This window comes from Callithrix jacchus, chromosome 11 (genome assembly GCF_049354715.1).
Source record: "Callithrix jacchus isolate 240 chromosome 11, calJac240_pri, whole genome shotgun sequence".
NCBI classification, from domain to species: domain Eukaryota; kingdom Metazoa; phylum Chordata; class Mammalia; order Primates; family Cebidae; genus Callithrix; species Callithrix jacchus.
In genome coordinates, this window is record NC_133512.1 from 119,891,161 (window position 1) to 119,909,216 (window position 18,056).

The 18,056-nt window shown below is 39.7% G+C and overlaps 1 protein-coding gene across 15 annotated transcripts in view; it reads left to right on the plus strand.

The window, feature by feature from the left end:
• GRM8 (glutamate metabotropic receptor 8) overlaps positions 1 to 18,056 on the plus strand; it is an 811,767-nt gene that overhangs the window by 132,780 nt on the left and 660,931 nt on the right. For all 15 annotated transcript variants that reach the window (XM_078342126.1, XM_078342134.1, XM_054237733.2 and 12 more), the window contains one exon: positions 10,197 to 10,413. In XM_078342126.1, coding sequence (XP_078198252.1) covers positions 10,197 to 10,413 — 217 coding nt within the window. The remainder of the gene's footprint in view (positions 1 to 10,196; positions 10,414 to 18,056) is intronic.

Here is an 18,056-nt window from a genome sequence, read left to right on the forward strand (position 1 = left end):
ATGGTTTAATATTTTTCACCCTGTGGCAAGTTTTCTAAAATTAAGTACCTGTCAGTAGACTGCCTGTCCTCCTCATTTCTGCAAATTGGGTGGTGTACCCATCTGAAGGAGGTCTCAAGTGAAAGGCAGTCTGTGGCTGGTGTTCAGTGCTTGTTCCTTTTTCTTCGTTTTTCAATGTGTCAGCTTAATGTCACTTCATCGGGGAAGCTTGCCCTGTGGACCAGGTGAGTGGCCCTGTAATTCTTAGCAGCTGGTATTTAGCTTTTGAAGCAATTATTACAATTTCTGTTAAATGTTTATTTGGTTGATTATTTATTGAATGCCCGCTTTTTCCATTTGGGCATATGCTCCATGGGAGTGGGGGGACCATGTGTTGTTTACAGGCCTTTCTCCAGGGCCTGTCGCCATGTCTGGCACGTAGTAGGAGCTAATTTGTTGAATGAATTAATCAAAAAGTAACCATTAAAAAACATTAAATTGAATTATTAGAAGAAGTGTATATATTGAATTAGCCTTTTAAATTTCTGTGTAATATCGCATATGTACTAATTATAATTTTTTAGAATCATGGAGTACTGAAATATATGGAAATGTAAATAAAACTTCGATTTTTTTTTAAAGGCAAAATTGAAGGAGATGCTATAAACTAGAGAAACTATAAAATTAGTTGGAATATTAAAGTCCTCCCCCCCTTTTTTATTTGAGTGGCAGTGTCTTGCTCTGTCACCCAGGCTGAGTGCAGTGGTCCAATTATTATAGCTCATTGTAACCTTGAATTCTTGGGCTCAGGGGATCTTACAGCCTCAGCCTGCTGGGTAGCTAGGGCTACAAGTGTACCACCATGCCTGGCAAATTTTTTAATGTTTTATAATCTCAGGGGTCTCACTGTGTTGCCCAGGATGGTCTCAAACTCCTGACCTCAAGCGATCCTTCTGCTTCAGCCTCTCAAAAGACTGGGATTACAGGTGTAAGCCACTGGGCCCAGCCTAAGTCCCTTTCTTAGAAAGTGAAGGTTTTAAATCCAACTTGCTAGTAAAACTTTTAGGGCAGTTAGGCTTAAAAATCCCCAAACTACTAGGACTTGATAGATTAGGACAATTCTTTCCCTAAGGAGCTGTTGTGCTTTCTCATTGTAAAATGTAATTAGCAGATGTAAAAAAAGGTTTATTCAATCTTATAGGGTATAATTATGGTTGTTTATATGTAAATTATTTCTTGTTCACGGATTGCTTCTCTTTCATTTTAAATAAACAGGTTAGAAGTCAAAATGCCATTACCAATTTGATTAAAATCATTACATTTCTTTCTAAAACATGGCATTAGTTATTTCATTTTCCATAAGAAATCCAAACTTTATTGGTCAATCTTAGGATTGGGATTTTCAATAGCCAAATTAAAATGTCTTAGTGTAGATTTTCTGTCAAAAATATTTGAAAGCATCACATTTTGAAAAAGCAATATAACGTGGAAAACTGAAAGTCCGCACAGCTATCCATAAATTTAGATCACGTGTCCAGTGAGCAACAGTTAATGGTGCCTGTGCCAAATAGCTTCTGCTTGCCCTGCCACAACGACTTTCTCTCTCTTGCCGTCTGCTGGTTGCCCTGGAAGGCTCCAAATTCAAGTTTTCTTCCTCTCTTGCTTCCAATAAGTTTGGTCAGAGAGAGACCCAGCAGGAGGTGTGTATGAGAGGAGAGGTCAGAATGTAATTTCCTTTTGGGGTTGCCAGGGGCTGGCTGTATCCTTTTAGTGGGGATACTGCTCTCCTCAAGGTAGCTTCCATTCATGACTCTGTAATTGCTCTCTCTCTTAGGGCTCATAGGCGACAACTGCCAACCTCAACCTCTGACTTCTTCTGTATTGGGCTCTCCATTGCCTTCCCTATATGCTGCTCCTGCCTTGAAAATAGTCCCTTTATTTAGTCTCCTTGAGTCATTTGTTTTCTTTGCCTCTATGATTCACATAATACCCTTGAAAAGGAAGTGAGAAAATGTACCCTTTTACAATTCAATGGTCTATTCAAATGAATTATCTGAAATTAACGTATGACTTTGTAAGTGTAATATATATTTATACTTTCAGGCAGACATAGATACAAAAACACTATGTTTTGAAGAAACTGTATCTCATGATTTGCTAAAATTTTAGGTTCGCCATTAGTAGCAAAAAATCTTTGAATTATTCATCTATCAGTGAGAATGGATTGATGCTGTCTCTCCTCTCTCTGGTTGACTTTGTTAGTGTGCTATGTGTTTGTGAAGAGGAAGGCTCTGGTGCCCTCTGGGCCAGGACTTCATCCTGACCAATAATGGAATTCAACTCATGACCTTAAACTTACAAACTTTGTGTTACACTCAGCTCTGTTAACTAACCACAGGCCCCTTTGGTGTAGGTATGTATATAAAGCTTTGCTTGATCTTAGTGAGCTCATGTTGAGGAGAAAGATAAAAATATGGTGCAGTATACTGCACTCCTGGCTCTCCCTGACCCCATGATTTCCCATGTCAATAGGCTTCCTCTCCTTTTTCTTTTGCTAAACTCCTTTGTGCATCAAAACTCAAAGGCTCATATCCTCCTCTGAATCCACTGTAGGAACTCAGATGAGAAGAAAGGGCCAGAGACTGAATTTCCTATTTGACACCAACTTGTAAAAGTAGGGAATCTTAATAACTGTCCCCTATGTGGACAGGATTGTTCTGAGCCGGTACTGATTTGGGAAAGGAATACTGCTTCATGTTTTTGGATGTGAACTTGGGGTGATCACGCATCTTCTTTTTGTTTCACTCTCCGGCTTTACATTTCCTCTCTTTTCTTCCCTCTCCTTAGTCTGTTTTCATGAAGGTGGGAGGAGTATGAAAGCTCAGGGCAGGGTTGGGAGAGTTGGGTCAGTGCGGGACATTGACTTCTATCCCTAACTGCTCATTTATATCTAATTTCTGATTGTATACTTATGTTTTGCCACAAGCAACTAGTAGCTTTAATACTAGAGAGCAGTCAAGTATAAAAAGACAAAGTTAATGGCTATAATAATTATGCTTTTCTTGACCTCAGTTTTGCAGCAAAAACAAACCTACCTCAAGGCCAGGTGGCAGGAAGCTACTGTCCTGATGGCCGCTGTTGCTAAGCATGATCACTGGAAAAGTACTTGGGCAAGCACTAGCCCCTAGGTGAAGAGTATGGCTTCAAGCTGATCTTTCACTGGAGAAAAACCAATGATGCTCTTGAGTTGCACAAAGAACCCACCCCATCAACCTGCTCCACCAATTAAGTTCCATGATCAATGGATAAGGTTGTTTGCAGACAACAAAAACCTTTTTTGGCAGAAAAAAAACGTTTTTGGTGGTAAAAATATATATGATTCAGGTCTTAAATTGTTTTCTGTCTGCAAACTTGTACTCAGATGTGTGCAAGTTTCTGGCAGAGAGATTGAAATTTCCTAAAATTGTGAGGGGCTTCATCTAAGCTGTGCTTTAGGTGGCTTTTTGCTAGCCTTGTCAGGGGTGTCTTGGCTTCCTTAGGATCTTTAGCAAACCAGTAACTGTGGCGAGCAGATGCAAAACTTATGCGATTCTAGTAGACAAGGCAAATTTCAAGCTTATTGCAATATTTTGTTGTGTAAGCAGTGGAAAACCTTAAAAAGGCAGCTGAAGCTGTAATTTCCTTGGACCACAAAAAAAAGTATTTCTGGTGTCTAAAAGTCTCTGAGCTCCTTGGAGCTGCAGAAATCCCTCATTTCATCACTCGGTCATGTACAGTAAGGCTCAGTGAAGGCAACATGGAGAGACACAGTCGGTTTGGGGGATATGTAAGCACTTTTATCCCTGTCTGGAATATCTTATAAAGATAAGCAAGGAAGGGTAAATAATTAAATAATCTGTGATGTTGGCCTTTGATTAGAAATGTAGTTTTTATTCTTAATGACACACCGAAGTCCATGGGCTGTCAAGGTATTTGCCAAGATGGTTATGAAGCTTCTGTGGCCATTTTTGGCATTTCTAAATGCAAAATGGCAATTGTATGCTTCCCTCTGAGGAGACTGCACGGGCTACAACTGAAACGGCACTTCAGTGATTTGAACTGGAATTCTGTCACTTCAGCTTTGCAAAAACAGATACCTTGTGCTGATCAGAAGTTTTGCAGCTGAATAGATCTTTAATTAATAAAAAATATGGGAAATGGGTGATTTTTTTAACGTAAGTAGTTTTATAGAAAAATTTTTCAAAGTTAGAATGCATGGAAGAAAATAATGAGTCTTGATTAATGGGATGAATAGGTTCATTTTACTTTCTTTTTTTTTTTTTGAGATGGAGTTTTGCTCTTGTTGCCCAGGCTGGAGTGCAATGGCACAATCTTGGCTCACCGCAACCTCTGCCTCCTGGGTTCAGGCAATTCTCCTGCCTCAGCCTCCTGAATAACTGGGGATATAGGCACGCGCCACCATGCCCAGCTAATTTTTTGTATTTTTAGTAGAGACGGGGTTTCACCATGTTGACCAGGATGGTCTTGATCTTTTGACCTTGTGATCCACCTGCCTCGGCCTCCCAAAGTGCTGGGATTACAGGCGTGAGCCACATGCCCAGGCATTTTACTTTCAATGAATATTTATTGAACACCTACCATCTCCTAGGAGCTCATGTTACATCTGTAAACAATGCAGAAAATAACTCTGTGGAATCCACATGTTAGTAGGGAAACAGAATACACAAATTAATGCAAGTTGTGAAGAGGAAGGAAATAAGTAGAGTGAAGAGGTCATAATGGAAGTTGAGGAGACAACATTAGATGGGCTGGTCAGGGAAGGTCTGTTGAGCTGAGGCTGAAGGAGGAGAAAGGCCAAGAAGGACTTACTTAGGAAAATGTATGGGGTGATATGTATGAGTGCTGGAGGTGAAAAAGGACTTAGCCTGGTCAGGGAACAAAAAGGAAGCCAGGATGGTTGGGTCAGGTGAGTGGGAGGGATAGGTGGTCAGTTGCCAGTTCAAAGGATCCTGTGACAGGTGTTTTGGGCTATATTCTAAGGGAAATAGGGAAATAATTGAAGGACTCTAAGATCTATTTTTTTAAAAAAATACCAGTTTTTGTGCTGGTATAACACAGATTTGAGAAGGGCATGAATGGAAGCGGGAAGAAGAGTCAAATGGCTTTAGGAATCCAGATATCTCAGTAGCTTGGAGCAGGGTGTGGATTTTTGTTCCACCATTGCTAGGGCATAGCCCAAGATGGGTAAGGAAGCTCCAGACATTCTGTCCAGAATCTGGCCAGCAAGAAAGAGGGAAGAGCATGAGAAAGGCATGCCTTCTCCTTTTAAGGATACTTTTCAGAAGCTTCACTCACCATTGCAAGGAAAGCTAGGAAATGTAGTCATATTCTGGGTCACTAGGTGAAAATTGGAGGTTTCATTTGGAAAAAGGAGAACAGACACTAGAAGACAATAATCTCTGATAACTTCTATTAATAATATATGTAAATGATTTTTTTTGAAATAGAACTTTAATCTCCTTGAGCTCTAAGCCAGATTTTTGGAATTTCTCAGTTTGCAAATCCAGTATTCACAGAACAGCTAATTAAATGTAGATCAAGTAATTAGCTTTATTAACAGCTGGGCAAGCACCAAATAACTCCCCAGGCACATGGCTATCTGTTAAGAATTGGATTGGAGATAATTCAGCTTGAACCTGTGGCTCCTACTCTTGTGCCTCATCTCAACCTTGGGACCCGCTTCTGCCTGCACAGAAGACTTAAAGTTCACTTGCAATGAGTAGCATGGGCTTCAAGCATTTCTCAAACATCTGGTTGCCAGTGGAATATGGAGAGAAGAGGGTGGGCTTCCTTCCCAAGAATTGAAGCTCTGCCTGGTCTTTTGACATTATAGAGAAAAGAAGCCTGAGATATGAGTAGACAGGTCAGAGAATAAAGGGAGAGCCTGCTATCCTCTTTTTCCCAATAAATGTAGAACTCTGGCTTTGATTTGTTTCCCCCTCCCTCCATGTTGGGAAAGTCAGTAAAGGAATGGAGAGTGAGAGAGGAAATATTGATTATTGTCTTCTAGTGTTCTGGAGCTCCCAGAGAGGGTGGGTTTGGGGGGTAGGAATTTCCTCTTTTGTTGGCTGAAGTGAAGAATGTAGTGAGAGAAGAAAAAGAGTTTTTCTAACCAAAATAATTATTAGAAAAGTGGAATCTAAAACATTTTTTAAAAAAGAGAGTGATGATGAGTGTCCTGAGTTGTATAATTAATTGCCTCAAATATGCTTTGAGTAATAGAAATATGGCCTTATTCAAGCATGTATTATATTCTTATGAAGCCTCAGCACAAAGAAAATAATAAATGAAGAAAAACAAAATGACAGGTGTTTTCAAATATGCAATAGGATGCCTTAGGGAACTGAAGGAGAAAGGAAAGGAGAAAGTCACCTAAGGACAGCAGTAGGGAAAGCTGGAAGGGCAGGTGGCTAGAAAAGGGCTGAGGTTAGGGCAGCACTGAGCTTGGGGGGGCACAGGAGTGTTGTCTTCTACAGAGACTTGCCATAGGGCTGTGTTCATCAGGCCTCTGGCACCCTCACAAGTAATGGAAAAGAGGTCCACAAAAGGCCTATTTGTAAGCGTGGGCACAGTTAGAAAAAACAAGGGATGATGAAGTGCTTAGGAGCCAGCAACTGTGGGGGGACCTACAGGGATAATGGTAGAGAGTGGTCACTGGAATCTGACAAGAGCTGTAGCTGTGGGTGAGGGCTTAGGTGAAGAAACACTGAGTCAGTGGAGGAAGACACTGGGGCATAAATACTCTAACTTCTTTCTGTTTCCCCTCACTCTTCAGACCAAACTCAACTAGAAGCCAGAGTCAAGGAAGCCCAGGCAATATAGTCATAGAGAAGAGCCTCCTAGGCACTTCGGCAGGATGGGGAAGGATCAGGAGGGTCAAATGGAGAATTGCCTGCACAATATTTTGGTGGAATGCAGGGGAGGAGGTGGTGGGAAAGAAGCTGTATTAAATTTCCTGCTGCAGTTTAATCAGTTTCCCTCAGATACTCATTGAGCACTTGCTCCGCCTGGTGTTGGGGATACCAAATAAACAAACAGAGACGTTGCTTGGTCTTGAGAGGATCATAAGCCAGCAGAGTCATGATTCTAATGTTAGATGGTGGAGGCTTTGGAAGACGGGAATAGCAAAAGACAGCCCTGCCTGATGGAGTGAAAGTGTCCCCAGAAGGAGGTGACTTTTGAGTTGGATATTGAATTTGTGTAGAAGATCATTAGATAGACGACAGCATTAAGACTTCCTGGTCTGGGGAACGGTACAGATGCTGTGAGAATATGGAGAGAAGGTACAGATCAGGGGAGGAAGATGAGACAGAATCTGATGGTATTTGTGAACCAGACTGAAGAGCTTGGATTTTATCCTTTATGTTGGCAATGGGAGTTAACAGAGGCTTATAAAAAATGCTGCTTTTTTTTTAAGGATGGGGGAACTGATGATGGGTGCTTTTCCTAGCAATTTGTTTTCTTAGTATGCTTTCCTTCTTTTTCCTCTGATTTTTTTCCTCCACTTATCTTTACCATTTACCACCATTTTATCATTGTTGTGTTTCTGGTAGATGAAACTCCAAGGTTAAGGGGGTAGTTAGGGTGGATTTGATGTAGGGAAGAGAAAAAGAAGCATTCCAGGTCTTTAAACAATTTCTACTTCAGTTGCCAGGAGGGGTTTAATTTGTGAATGGTAGAAATACTGGGGATGCTGGCACAGAAATTAAAATGCCTAATGAGCCAATCGTTAGTTGTCTACCACAACAAAATAAAAATGAGATGTGACTTCATGAAAACTTGTCTTGAAATACTATTCATATACCCTGATGTGCATTATTGTAGACTGAAAAAATAAAAATACAAACACATATGCTCACATTACTTTCCTACACACTAATCTGCAAAGAGAAAACTCTTCAAGACTTTGGGGAGAAAATCCATTACTGAATTAATAAAACAACCACCTTCTATCTGCACTTTTATTTTATATACCCTTTACACCTGTTTAATTAATCCTAAACATGAGGCTGACTGCTAATTAAACAGCCTGGAAGTGACTGACTGAAGGTAGTAATTTGAGATAATTAGTTTTGGTTTCAAACACTCAATTTTCACACTTTCTGCTCATTTTTAGAAAGGGTGGCTTATTATTATAGGCAGGGTGGGAATTGTGTAAGTCGTTTTATGGCTGGACTCTTAGTAGCTTAGGAAGTGGGAGAATTATGTATCCAAATCGGACAAGGAAATGGTGGAGAGCTATAGAATTTGCTATAGAATGCTCTCCTATTACCTCCGCACATCCCATACTTGCACATACACAGAATTTCTTCTAAAGTGAAGGTCAGATGGCTAACCTTATTTCTTTAGAACATAGAAATACACATGATTTTGATGCTTGGGAAATTTTTACCTAGTAAGAGGGAGATCTCACTGAGTTACCCGTGGTTTCCTTTCCAGGCCCTCTGAAGACAAACAAGAAAAGGTGAAAAAGGCCAAGGTTTGGTGTGTGGTCTGAGATTTAGAGGGATGTTCTTGCGAGTAGTCATGTACTATGGAGGCACAAAATCTAATCAAGGGAAAAATTTGTCAAAGTAAGGCCAGCATATCTGACAGAGAAGGCAAAGGGAAGGATGAGGAGGGTCAGGTCATCTGGGTTCCACAGTTTTAAGAAGTAAGTTAACAAGGTCCCCACTAGGAGAACAGAACCAGAAAGAATTTGGGGTTAAATGGGCCAGACTATTCTGGGTACTCATTGTTATGGCCAACGTAGGTGGATCCAAGTTCCACGGAAGCTGAAAGAATGGTCAGCACCCTGGACAGCGCCAAAGCACATTGCTCTGCTGCTGCTCCAGGGGCTACTTTAACATTTTAGGAACCTTGTTGTCATTTCACTGGCCACCAGTATGGAGTAGGACTCTCTAGACTTAGGAAGAAGATTATCTAGATGTTGAGGGCTTTACAAATAGAGAATACGTGGACTCAGGGAGAGGAGTGTCACACACTGAGGGCAGTTGGGGGAGGTATGGGAGAGACAGTGGGGGATAGGGAGGGAGAGGGGGTGAGGAGGGATAACATGGGGAGAAATGCCAGCTATAGTATGCACCAAAGGTAAAATAAATAAGTTAAAAAAAAAAGAGTGGAGTTGAAACGTTTACACAGATTGGGATTCATCTGTCTAGACGGTGGTGGAGACTGTTGGATCCCAGAGTGCACGGCCCTGTATGGAAAGATGGAACTGCAACCTCTGACATCTTCTTTGAGCACTGACATTAGCTGCAGCTTGTGATATAGCACGGAGTTAATTTTTTTGTGTACGAGTCAAACCTGTATTTTCAACTAAGCCACCTGAATTAGGGCATCTTGGAGTCATTTTGATCTCTGAACTTTCACTCATACCACAGCATGGCGTCAGAGGAGTTACTGGGCACAACCACATAACTCACTTTCCCACATTATTGAGAAGTGACATAGGATTCCTCGTTTTGAAAAATTTCTAGCAATTCACATTAAAAGAAAAATAGTCTCTTGAAGAATTTATGGTCTGGATTCCTTTTTCTGTGATGTTTTGGGGAGCTAGAAAGCTGTTTCTATGAAAGGATATGTGACTGCTGGCAATTCTCAAATCTTTTTGTAGCACTCTGATTATATCAATAAACAGTAGATAGACTTGCAAAACTATGTATTTAAAATACTTTACTGAAAATGTAGTCTTAAGACTGAAATGGCATTAAGTGTACAAACAAATCTCATTAAATTCCTTGTTAGTCTTTGTATAGCATTAGTGTCCTATAAAGCTAAAGCCAGTTTCAGAGGTGACCTTTTCTGATGCATATGCCTTCATTTTTCTCTCCTTTCTGCACCAGAGCTTATCACGTACAGACTGAAAAAGCAACATCAACAAAGAGCACAAATGTTTTGCTTTGGCTCAAGAAAACAATGGAAACTAAAGCAAAATGAAATTCTGACTGTTTAGACATATTGTGTATTGAGAGAAAGTGAGCCTATGGACCATTAAAAAATACTTTCTAATTAAATTGGCAGTCATAAAACTGTATGTTGGCTTCAGGCTGATATGTCTATGTTTCTGGTATAGCCTTGGCTGTTTAGCTCTTATGACAATCCATCATTCTTGAAGATTCTTCATGGGTTGAAATGACCCACCATTTGTTTTGCAGATACCTCAAATCAGCTATGCATCCACAGCCCCAGAGCTAAGTGATAACACCAGGTATGACTTTTTCTCTCGAGTGGTCCCACCTGACTCCTACCAAGCGCAAGCCATGGTGGACATCGTGACGGCACTGGGATGGAATTATGTGTCAACACTGGCTTCTGAGGGGAACTATGGCGAGAGTGGTGTGGAGGCCTTCACTCAGATCTCAAGGGAGATTGGTAAGCATATATTTATCAGATGAATGTATTTGGAGGCGACAGGTTGCTGATGCCTGAGCTTCTCCAAGTGCTCTTTTATCTGTAGGGAATAATTAGAACTCCTACAGATGCATGAACTAGGCTGTCCACTCTAGAGGGAGGCTGGGTTTATTATAAATGATTTTGTTGTTCATAGGTCTATCAAGGTGACACTTTGGTGCTAATTTAGGAAGTAGGGCTCCTGACTCAACTGAACATTTTTTTAAAGTTGTCTGTTTTGACAAGGGAGTTTGCTGGCACATTAGAGCCACTGTACATTTGAATAAATGACATACTATTTGATCATTCTAGATGGAAGTTTACATTAGCAAGTCATTAAATTGAAAAAGTCAGTGGAATTTAACATCCAACACTAGAGGGATTAAGTCCAGTAATCATCTTAAAACAATGCTGAAGTAGCCCCAAGGCTATACTTAAGCAATATTCTTATTGTCATATTTGACTTTTTGCATATTTATTCTCAACTGAAGCTCTGAAGCTTAGGATGTAATGAAGGGCAAGATGTAAAAACTTGTTTACAACAAGGTGCTGCTGACCTCCATTCTGGGCATTTTTTTCAAGGTGCTTATTTGAGTCTCTAGGCATTTCACCATCTTGTCTGTGTACCAATGAGGTTGTAAATCCATTCCACTGCTTTGAAAACACAGAGCAAAACAAGGAAACAAGTTAAAAACAAATCTTAACTGCTGATTTGTCAACAACGTATCTTTGTGAATGAAATGAGATATGTTATTGTTACTTAAGTACTATTATTCTTATTAAAAATGAATGAATTTTTCTATAAGAGTAATAATATTTTGTGGAAAGATTGTGTCCATTGGTTGTTTTTCAGTAATTCTGAGCCCGAAGGAAGACATTATGTTGATAAATTTATTGTTTTTCTTGGAGGCCTTGACTCAGGAAAAGCTCATGGGAGTGATTTGGGCTTAACTATAATTATTAAGGACAAAAAGTCCTAATGTTACTGAAATAGGATTTTGACTTGAGAGGCTTGCAGATGGCTGCAAGTTTTTCTGTGTGTAGTTGGGTGTAGAAAATTATACAATATTTAGTATATTTCACATTTGTTCTACATTTGTGCTATTGTGTAAAATGTATAAAAAGCCTGGTCATTTTGGACAGATAGGGTTAATTGATCAAATTGTACAACTGTTCACACCTGCTGTAAGTGTGCATGATGCCATAATCTTTGCTCTCTGGAAATTTATATAATTACTGCTATAAAACTGATCCAAAACATTCAATTGATCTTTAAATTATGACAAATTATATTATCTTCTTGGATAAAAATCTAAAGTTTATCCTTAGAGGAAAGGCCCACTCAAATGAAAACAATAGCTTCTGGAAACAGGGTTAATGTATTATTTAAGCAACTGATGTCAGTTCTTACCAGAGTGAAAATTCTATAAGAGAAGGAAACTAATAGAGTATGTATTGAAATAAGTTTTCTGCAGTTCTCCTGGACATTCTGCAACTCCAGGACACATTTTGTGTGCATGAGATAGATTACTATAAAAATTCAAAACAGGACATAATCTGCCAATTGTTGCAGAATCTGACAAAATGCATGGTTCTAAAAGTTAAGTGAAACCACAGTTTTATTCTTTTGACTAAAATACTTAGTTTTTATGTTTTAGGGAGCTTTGCTATGCTTTGGTAGAACTGTTACATAAAAGGATTTAGATGGTGCCATTCATTATTCCTGTTTCTATCATAGTCATTAGCATGGGAGAAAATAATTTTAGTGCCTTGTATATGCTCTTGATTAGAGCTACACATTTCTTCTATGTTGATCTTTTCAGTATTCTGTGACTTGATTGGTTATCCATTCTATTTCAGTTCTCACTTATCTGGGGAATGGAGGAGGGATGGATTGTCAATTAATATGCAGAATACTGAAAAGGCCAAATTAGTACCACACTGGAGTATGCCATGGAATATATTAAATATCAAAATCATCCCTCATTTTAATGACAAAGATTTTATCTAGAACAAAAATAGCTGAAAATTAAACCTTTTACATGACAATGATATTAATGGCAAAGGCAAATGGTAGCAACTTAACCCATTCTGGAATTATCTGATGTCTCTAATGAAAATTCATTAGTTCTGTAACATTTGCAGCTCTTACTGCAACATTGATGACATCTCTGTCACCGTGTTAGTAGTGTGTGTTTTAAAGCTCAGTAGCTTGACTGAGAAGATGATAAATTCATTTTTTGGAGTGTCTGCCCATTAATAAAATTGTATATTTCCCCAACTCATAATGTTTTCTGTACTTTGTTCTGAATTTCTCTTCAGCAACATCGATTGCTAAGAAATTTCAGTGTAAATTGAGGCTTCCTCTATCTTACCTCTGATTAACCTGGGCAGATCATAATGGAATGATGGTGAAATGAAAATCGGTTTAGTGATGAATTGCTTATACACTCTGATTAGAAGGTTTTTCATTTTAACAAAATCAGACTTGGGGAAGTGTCCTTTGTGAATCTGGGAGAATGAAACTTATGAGTGTATGGTGGTTATGGTGAGACTTCAGTGATGGCTCTTCCCTAGCTGAGATCTTTCTGAAGGGAAGACGGACAAGAGACACTTGACAAAATAAAGACAAATAGCCCCTTGATATCACAGCTGTTAGAGTGTCAGCCCAGGGCATCTCTTGACTATAGGATTATTGCTGGGAAGGAAAAAAATATAGATGACATCATCAAATAGCACAGTTTGACTAGAGCATAGTTTATATAGTGAAGGATGGGAGACAAAATTGGAAGGCTTGACATAGACACATGATTATTTCAAATCATAGGGTGTTTATTTTATCCTTAATTTTTTAGACATTGGAGGTGTGTTATGCTATTCCTGCGTTGCTATAAAGAAATCCCTGAAAGTGGATAATTTATGAGAAAAGAGGTTTAATTGGTTCAGGGTTCTGCAGGCTGTATAGGAAGCATAGGGGAATCTGCTTCTGTGGAGGCCTCAGGAGGCTTACAGTCATGGCAGAAGGTGAAGCAGGAGCAAGGGGAGGAGGTGCAACACACTTTTAAACCACCATATTTTTTGAGACATCATTATCTCAAAGACAGCACCAAGCAATTGAGGGGTCTGTCCCCATGACCCAAACACCTTCCACCAGGCCCTGCCTTCATCATTGGGGATTACATTTCCACATGAGATTTGGGTGGGGATAAATATCCAAACTATGTCTTTCCACTCTTGCTCCTCTCAAATCTCATGTCCTTTTCACATTGCAAAATACAATTATGCCTTCCCAATAGTCTCCCCAAATGTTAACTCATTCTAGCATTAACTGGAAAGTCCAGGCAGGGTCCAGTGGCTCATGACCATAATCCTAGCACTTCAGGATGCCAAGGCAGGGCAGATAACTTGAGGTCAAGAGTTCTAGACCAGCCTGGCCAACATGGTGAAACCTTGTCTCTACTAAAAATACAAAAATTAGTCAGGCATGGTGGCATGTGCCTGTAGTTGCAGCTACTTGGAAGGCTGAGGCAGGAGAATTGCTTGAATCTGGGAGGTGGAGATGGCAGTGAGCTGAGATCATGCCATTGCACTCCAATCTGGGTAACAGATGGAGACTTCATTTCAAAAAAAAAAAAAAAGTCCAAGTCCAAAGTCTCATCTGAGACAAAGCAAATTCCTTTCACCTATGAGCCTGTAAAATCAAAAACAAGTTATTTATGCCTGGGATACAATGTGAGTAGAGGCATTGGATGAGCATTTCCATTCCTTTCTTTTTTTTTGAGACGGAGTTTCGCTCTTGTTGCCCAGGCTGGAGTGCAATGGCGTGATCTCGGCTCACCGCAACCTCCACCTCCTGGGTTCAGGCAATTCTCCTGCCTCAGCCTCCTAAGTAGCTGGGATTACAGGCACGTGCCACCATGCCCAGGTAATTTTTTGTATTTTCAGTAGAGACGGGGTTTCACCATGTTGACCAGGATGGTCTCGATTTCTTGACCTCGTGATCCACCCGTCTCGGCCTCCCAAAGTGCTGGGATTACAGGCTTGAGCCACCGTGCCCAGCCCCGTTCCAAAAGGAAGAAATTGCCAAAAGAAAGGGGCTGCAGGCCACATGCAAGTTCAAAACACAGCAGGGAAGTCATTACATCTGAAAGCTGCAAAATGGTTTCCTTTGACTTCATATCCCACAGCCAAGGCACATTGTTGTGAGGGGTGGGCTTCCAAGGCCTTAAGCAGCTCCACCCTTGTGGATTTTCAATATGGAATGGTAGTTGCTAAGGTGAGAAGTAAAGGGGAATGAGGATGGACTCATGGGGAGAAGCTTTTATATAAAGGTGTGCGATATGGCTTGGATGTGTCCCCACCCCAATCTCACCTTGAATTATTATAATCCCCATGTGTCAAGAGTGGAGCAAGGTGGAGATCATTGAATCATGGGGGTGGTTTCCCCCATACTGTTTTCATGGCAATGAATAAGTCTCATGAAACCTGAGGGTTTTATAAATGAGAGTTCCCCTGCACAAGCATTCTTGCCTGTCACCATGTAAGATATTACTTTGCTCCTCATTTGCTTCCACTATGATTGTAAGCCCACCCCACCCACCCAGCCATGTGGAACTGTGAGTCAGTTAAACCTCTTCCTTTATAAATTACTCAGTCTTGGTTATGTCTTTGTTAGCATCGTGAGAACAGACTAATGCAGTGTGGGAATAAATGCCTAGACATTCTAATGGAGAACTAACAGTATGATAGAGTATTCTCTTTTGATGGATTTGTGGTCATGGGAGGGCTCTCATACTCCTTTGAAGTATAATGAAGACATGCATTATGGGAGATGATACAAGTAGCTCCTTAGAGAAAGTTTAAGGATGTTGAGGAGTGTTTCATAAGAAAGCAGGAACTTTTGCCAGAATGCATACCTAAACATGCACATTAGGATTAGGGTTAGGACTAGGGTTCCTACATGAAGTGAGGTCCTTAAGAGGATCTCACTTAGTATTTTAGTTTCATAGTAAAGTATAGCAACCTAGGTGGCTTAAAACGATAGAAATTTATTGTCTCACAGTTCTGGAGGCTAGAAATAAAAACTCAAGGTGTCAGCAGGGCCATATTGCTTCTGAAACTTGTAGGAGAGAATCCCTCCTTGTGTGTTTTAGCCTCTGGTGTTTGCTGACAGTCCCTGGTATTCCTTGGCTTGTAGATGCATCACTCCAGTCTCTGCTTCTACTATCACGTGGCCATCTTCTTCCTTCTTGTGTTTGTCTATGTATTCTCTTCTTATAAAACTGCAGACATATTGGAATAAAGGCCCACCCTATTCCAATATGACCTCATCTTAACTAACTACATTTGCGATGATCCTATTTCCAAATAAGATCACATTCTGAGGTACTGGGGTTGGGATTTCAATATATTTTTCTTGGGAGATAATTCAATCCTTAACAGAGGGTGAGGGAGGGTATACTCAGAAGGTTAGTTTCCAGTGATATGGATGGGAGGTGGGCCAAGAGAACAACAGGTTAGTCATAAGGATGAGAGGGGCTTAAGCAGACAGAATTTGGTTAACCGGGAAGCCTGTAAGATAGCAAGTTCACAAGTTCCTTTTGGAGTGTTATGGAATTCTACTCTCCCAATTCTGACCCTTGGATAAATGAGATAACCTAATGGGTAATTCAGGGTTCCAGACTGGGGTAGGTGATGGGATCCCAGTATCTGTCTGGCTTTCCTAGGTAATTGAGAGCTTCCCTTTAGGATCAAAATAGGCACTGCTGACATAGCTGTGTACCTGTTGTTCAACTGCACCACCTTGTGTTATTCCAAGAAGCTTCTTTTTGATGACACCTGGAAAATTAGACATCCAGAGAATTCCTTCTGGCCTCATTTGTTTTTATTTCCCCTTTGGTCTTTTGGCTTGAGGGAAGGGAACAGCTTAGTTGCTGCTGGTTAAGACCTGCATGTTACACAACCCTCAGTTGTTAGGGACACAGTTCTCTATTTCTGCCTTGTTTTAATTCGTAGATATACTGTTTCATTGATATTGTAATAACAGAGTTGATGATACTCACTCATGCTTTTCCATCAGAAGCTCTGGGCCTGGTGGCTCATGACTCAATAAATGATTTCCTTGACTCTTTAGACAGGTTCCTTCCCTTCTTTTTCTCACCTTATTAGATTATTTTTAAAAGAAGAGAGGATAATAAATGTTAATACTACTGCTATCATTATAAGGGGAAGGAAGCTAAAGCTTTATCTTTGAAGATAAAAGGAATATGTGAAAACATATCTTTCCATTGTGGATTTGCACAGTATGGTGGCACACCTTCTTTAATCAGTCATCATGTTTATGAATGGCTTATTGAAGATGACAGGCCTTCAAGTCGTCAACACATACATTACAGGGGGCAGAATAGACCTGATTCTGTCAAATATTCCACTATATGTGACTTTCTCTCCCTGGTTTGCAAATGCTGGTAGCTTCTGACTATTGTTTGACATGTTCAGAATATTAACGTCTTAGAGCTGTTGGGTTGGAAGATTCTGTTTGAAATGTTAATGGAATAAACAAATTTAATTCATTTTTTATATATATAAAATGACAGACTGTTGCCAAAAAGTTTGATAGTGATTTTTTTTAGTGAGGGTCAAGCAATAAAGTAAGGAAAATTTCATCCCTAGTATACAATTGAAACATTCACTGATTATATATTTAATGTATCTTAGTATAGTTTTTTAAAAAAAGCATTTTCCTCTCTTGGGTTATGAACAAGAACCAAGTTTCTTTTAATTGAAATGGATTCACTTTAAGGTTAAAACAAAGTATTTTCAATGACAGGAAAGAATACATAAAGAGCAGTGTTTCCCCTCAGATGTTCATTGCTTTGGAAAAATGACTTCCAGCAGGCAAAAATCAATTTGACAAAAGTATTAATGTTGTAAAATACTATGAAAGAAAGGGAACAATTTAATTCAATTGAAAATTTTCCTTTATATTCATACAGCTGAGTTCCATTGATAACACCACATTTTGAGTTACAAATCATATTTAATTAATATTAACACCAGGTAATTGGCAAGAATAACTTCAAAGGAGGTCTGAGAAAATCGCAAATTGGAACTGCAGGTGCAGTGATACTGTAGAAGCTTTATAGGGATCCAGAGGATGTGCATATGATTTTAACAATTATTGCAGAACCTGATCAAATAGAGTGCCATTTCAAAGCTGTTCTTCACCCTAGCCTTTCCTAATATTTAGGGTTTAGTAACTGCCAAATAGCAACAGCTGCTGTTAATGTGAATCAGCAAACAGCATTCAAATAAGTGCTTCAAAACCTATGATTCTAATGCTGTAGTTAAGTTTTTAGTAAACAATGGCAGTTTGATGCAGTAGAGCCAACCTTGGAGTCAGAAGCACTTCTTTAAATTCCTCGTTTTCAGTTATGAGAGTTTGTTAACAAGCTTCTCTGATAATTCATTTCCTTGTTTGTAAAATGGAGGCCCTTTCTGGTCAGTAATCATCCAATGATATAATTCTTGTGAATGCTCTTTATAAACTACAAAGTGCATTATTAGTGAAAGGAATGGGGAAAATACAGTTCCTCCCCACCCCAAGGTAGGACAAAGCTGTATAT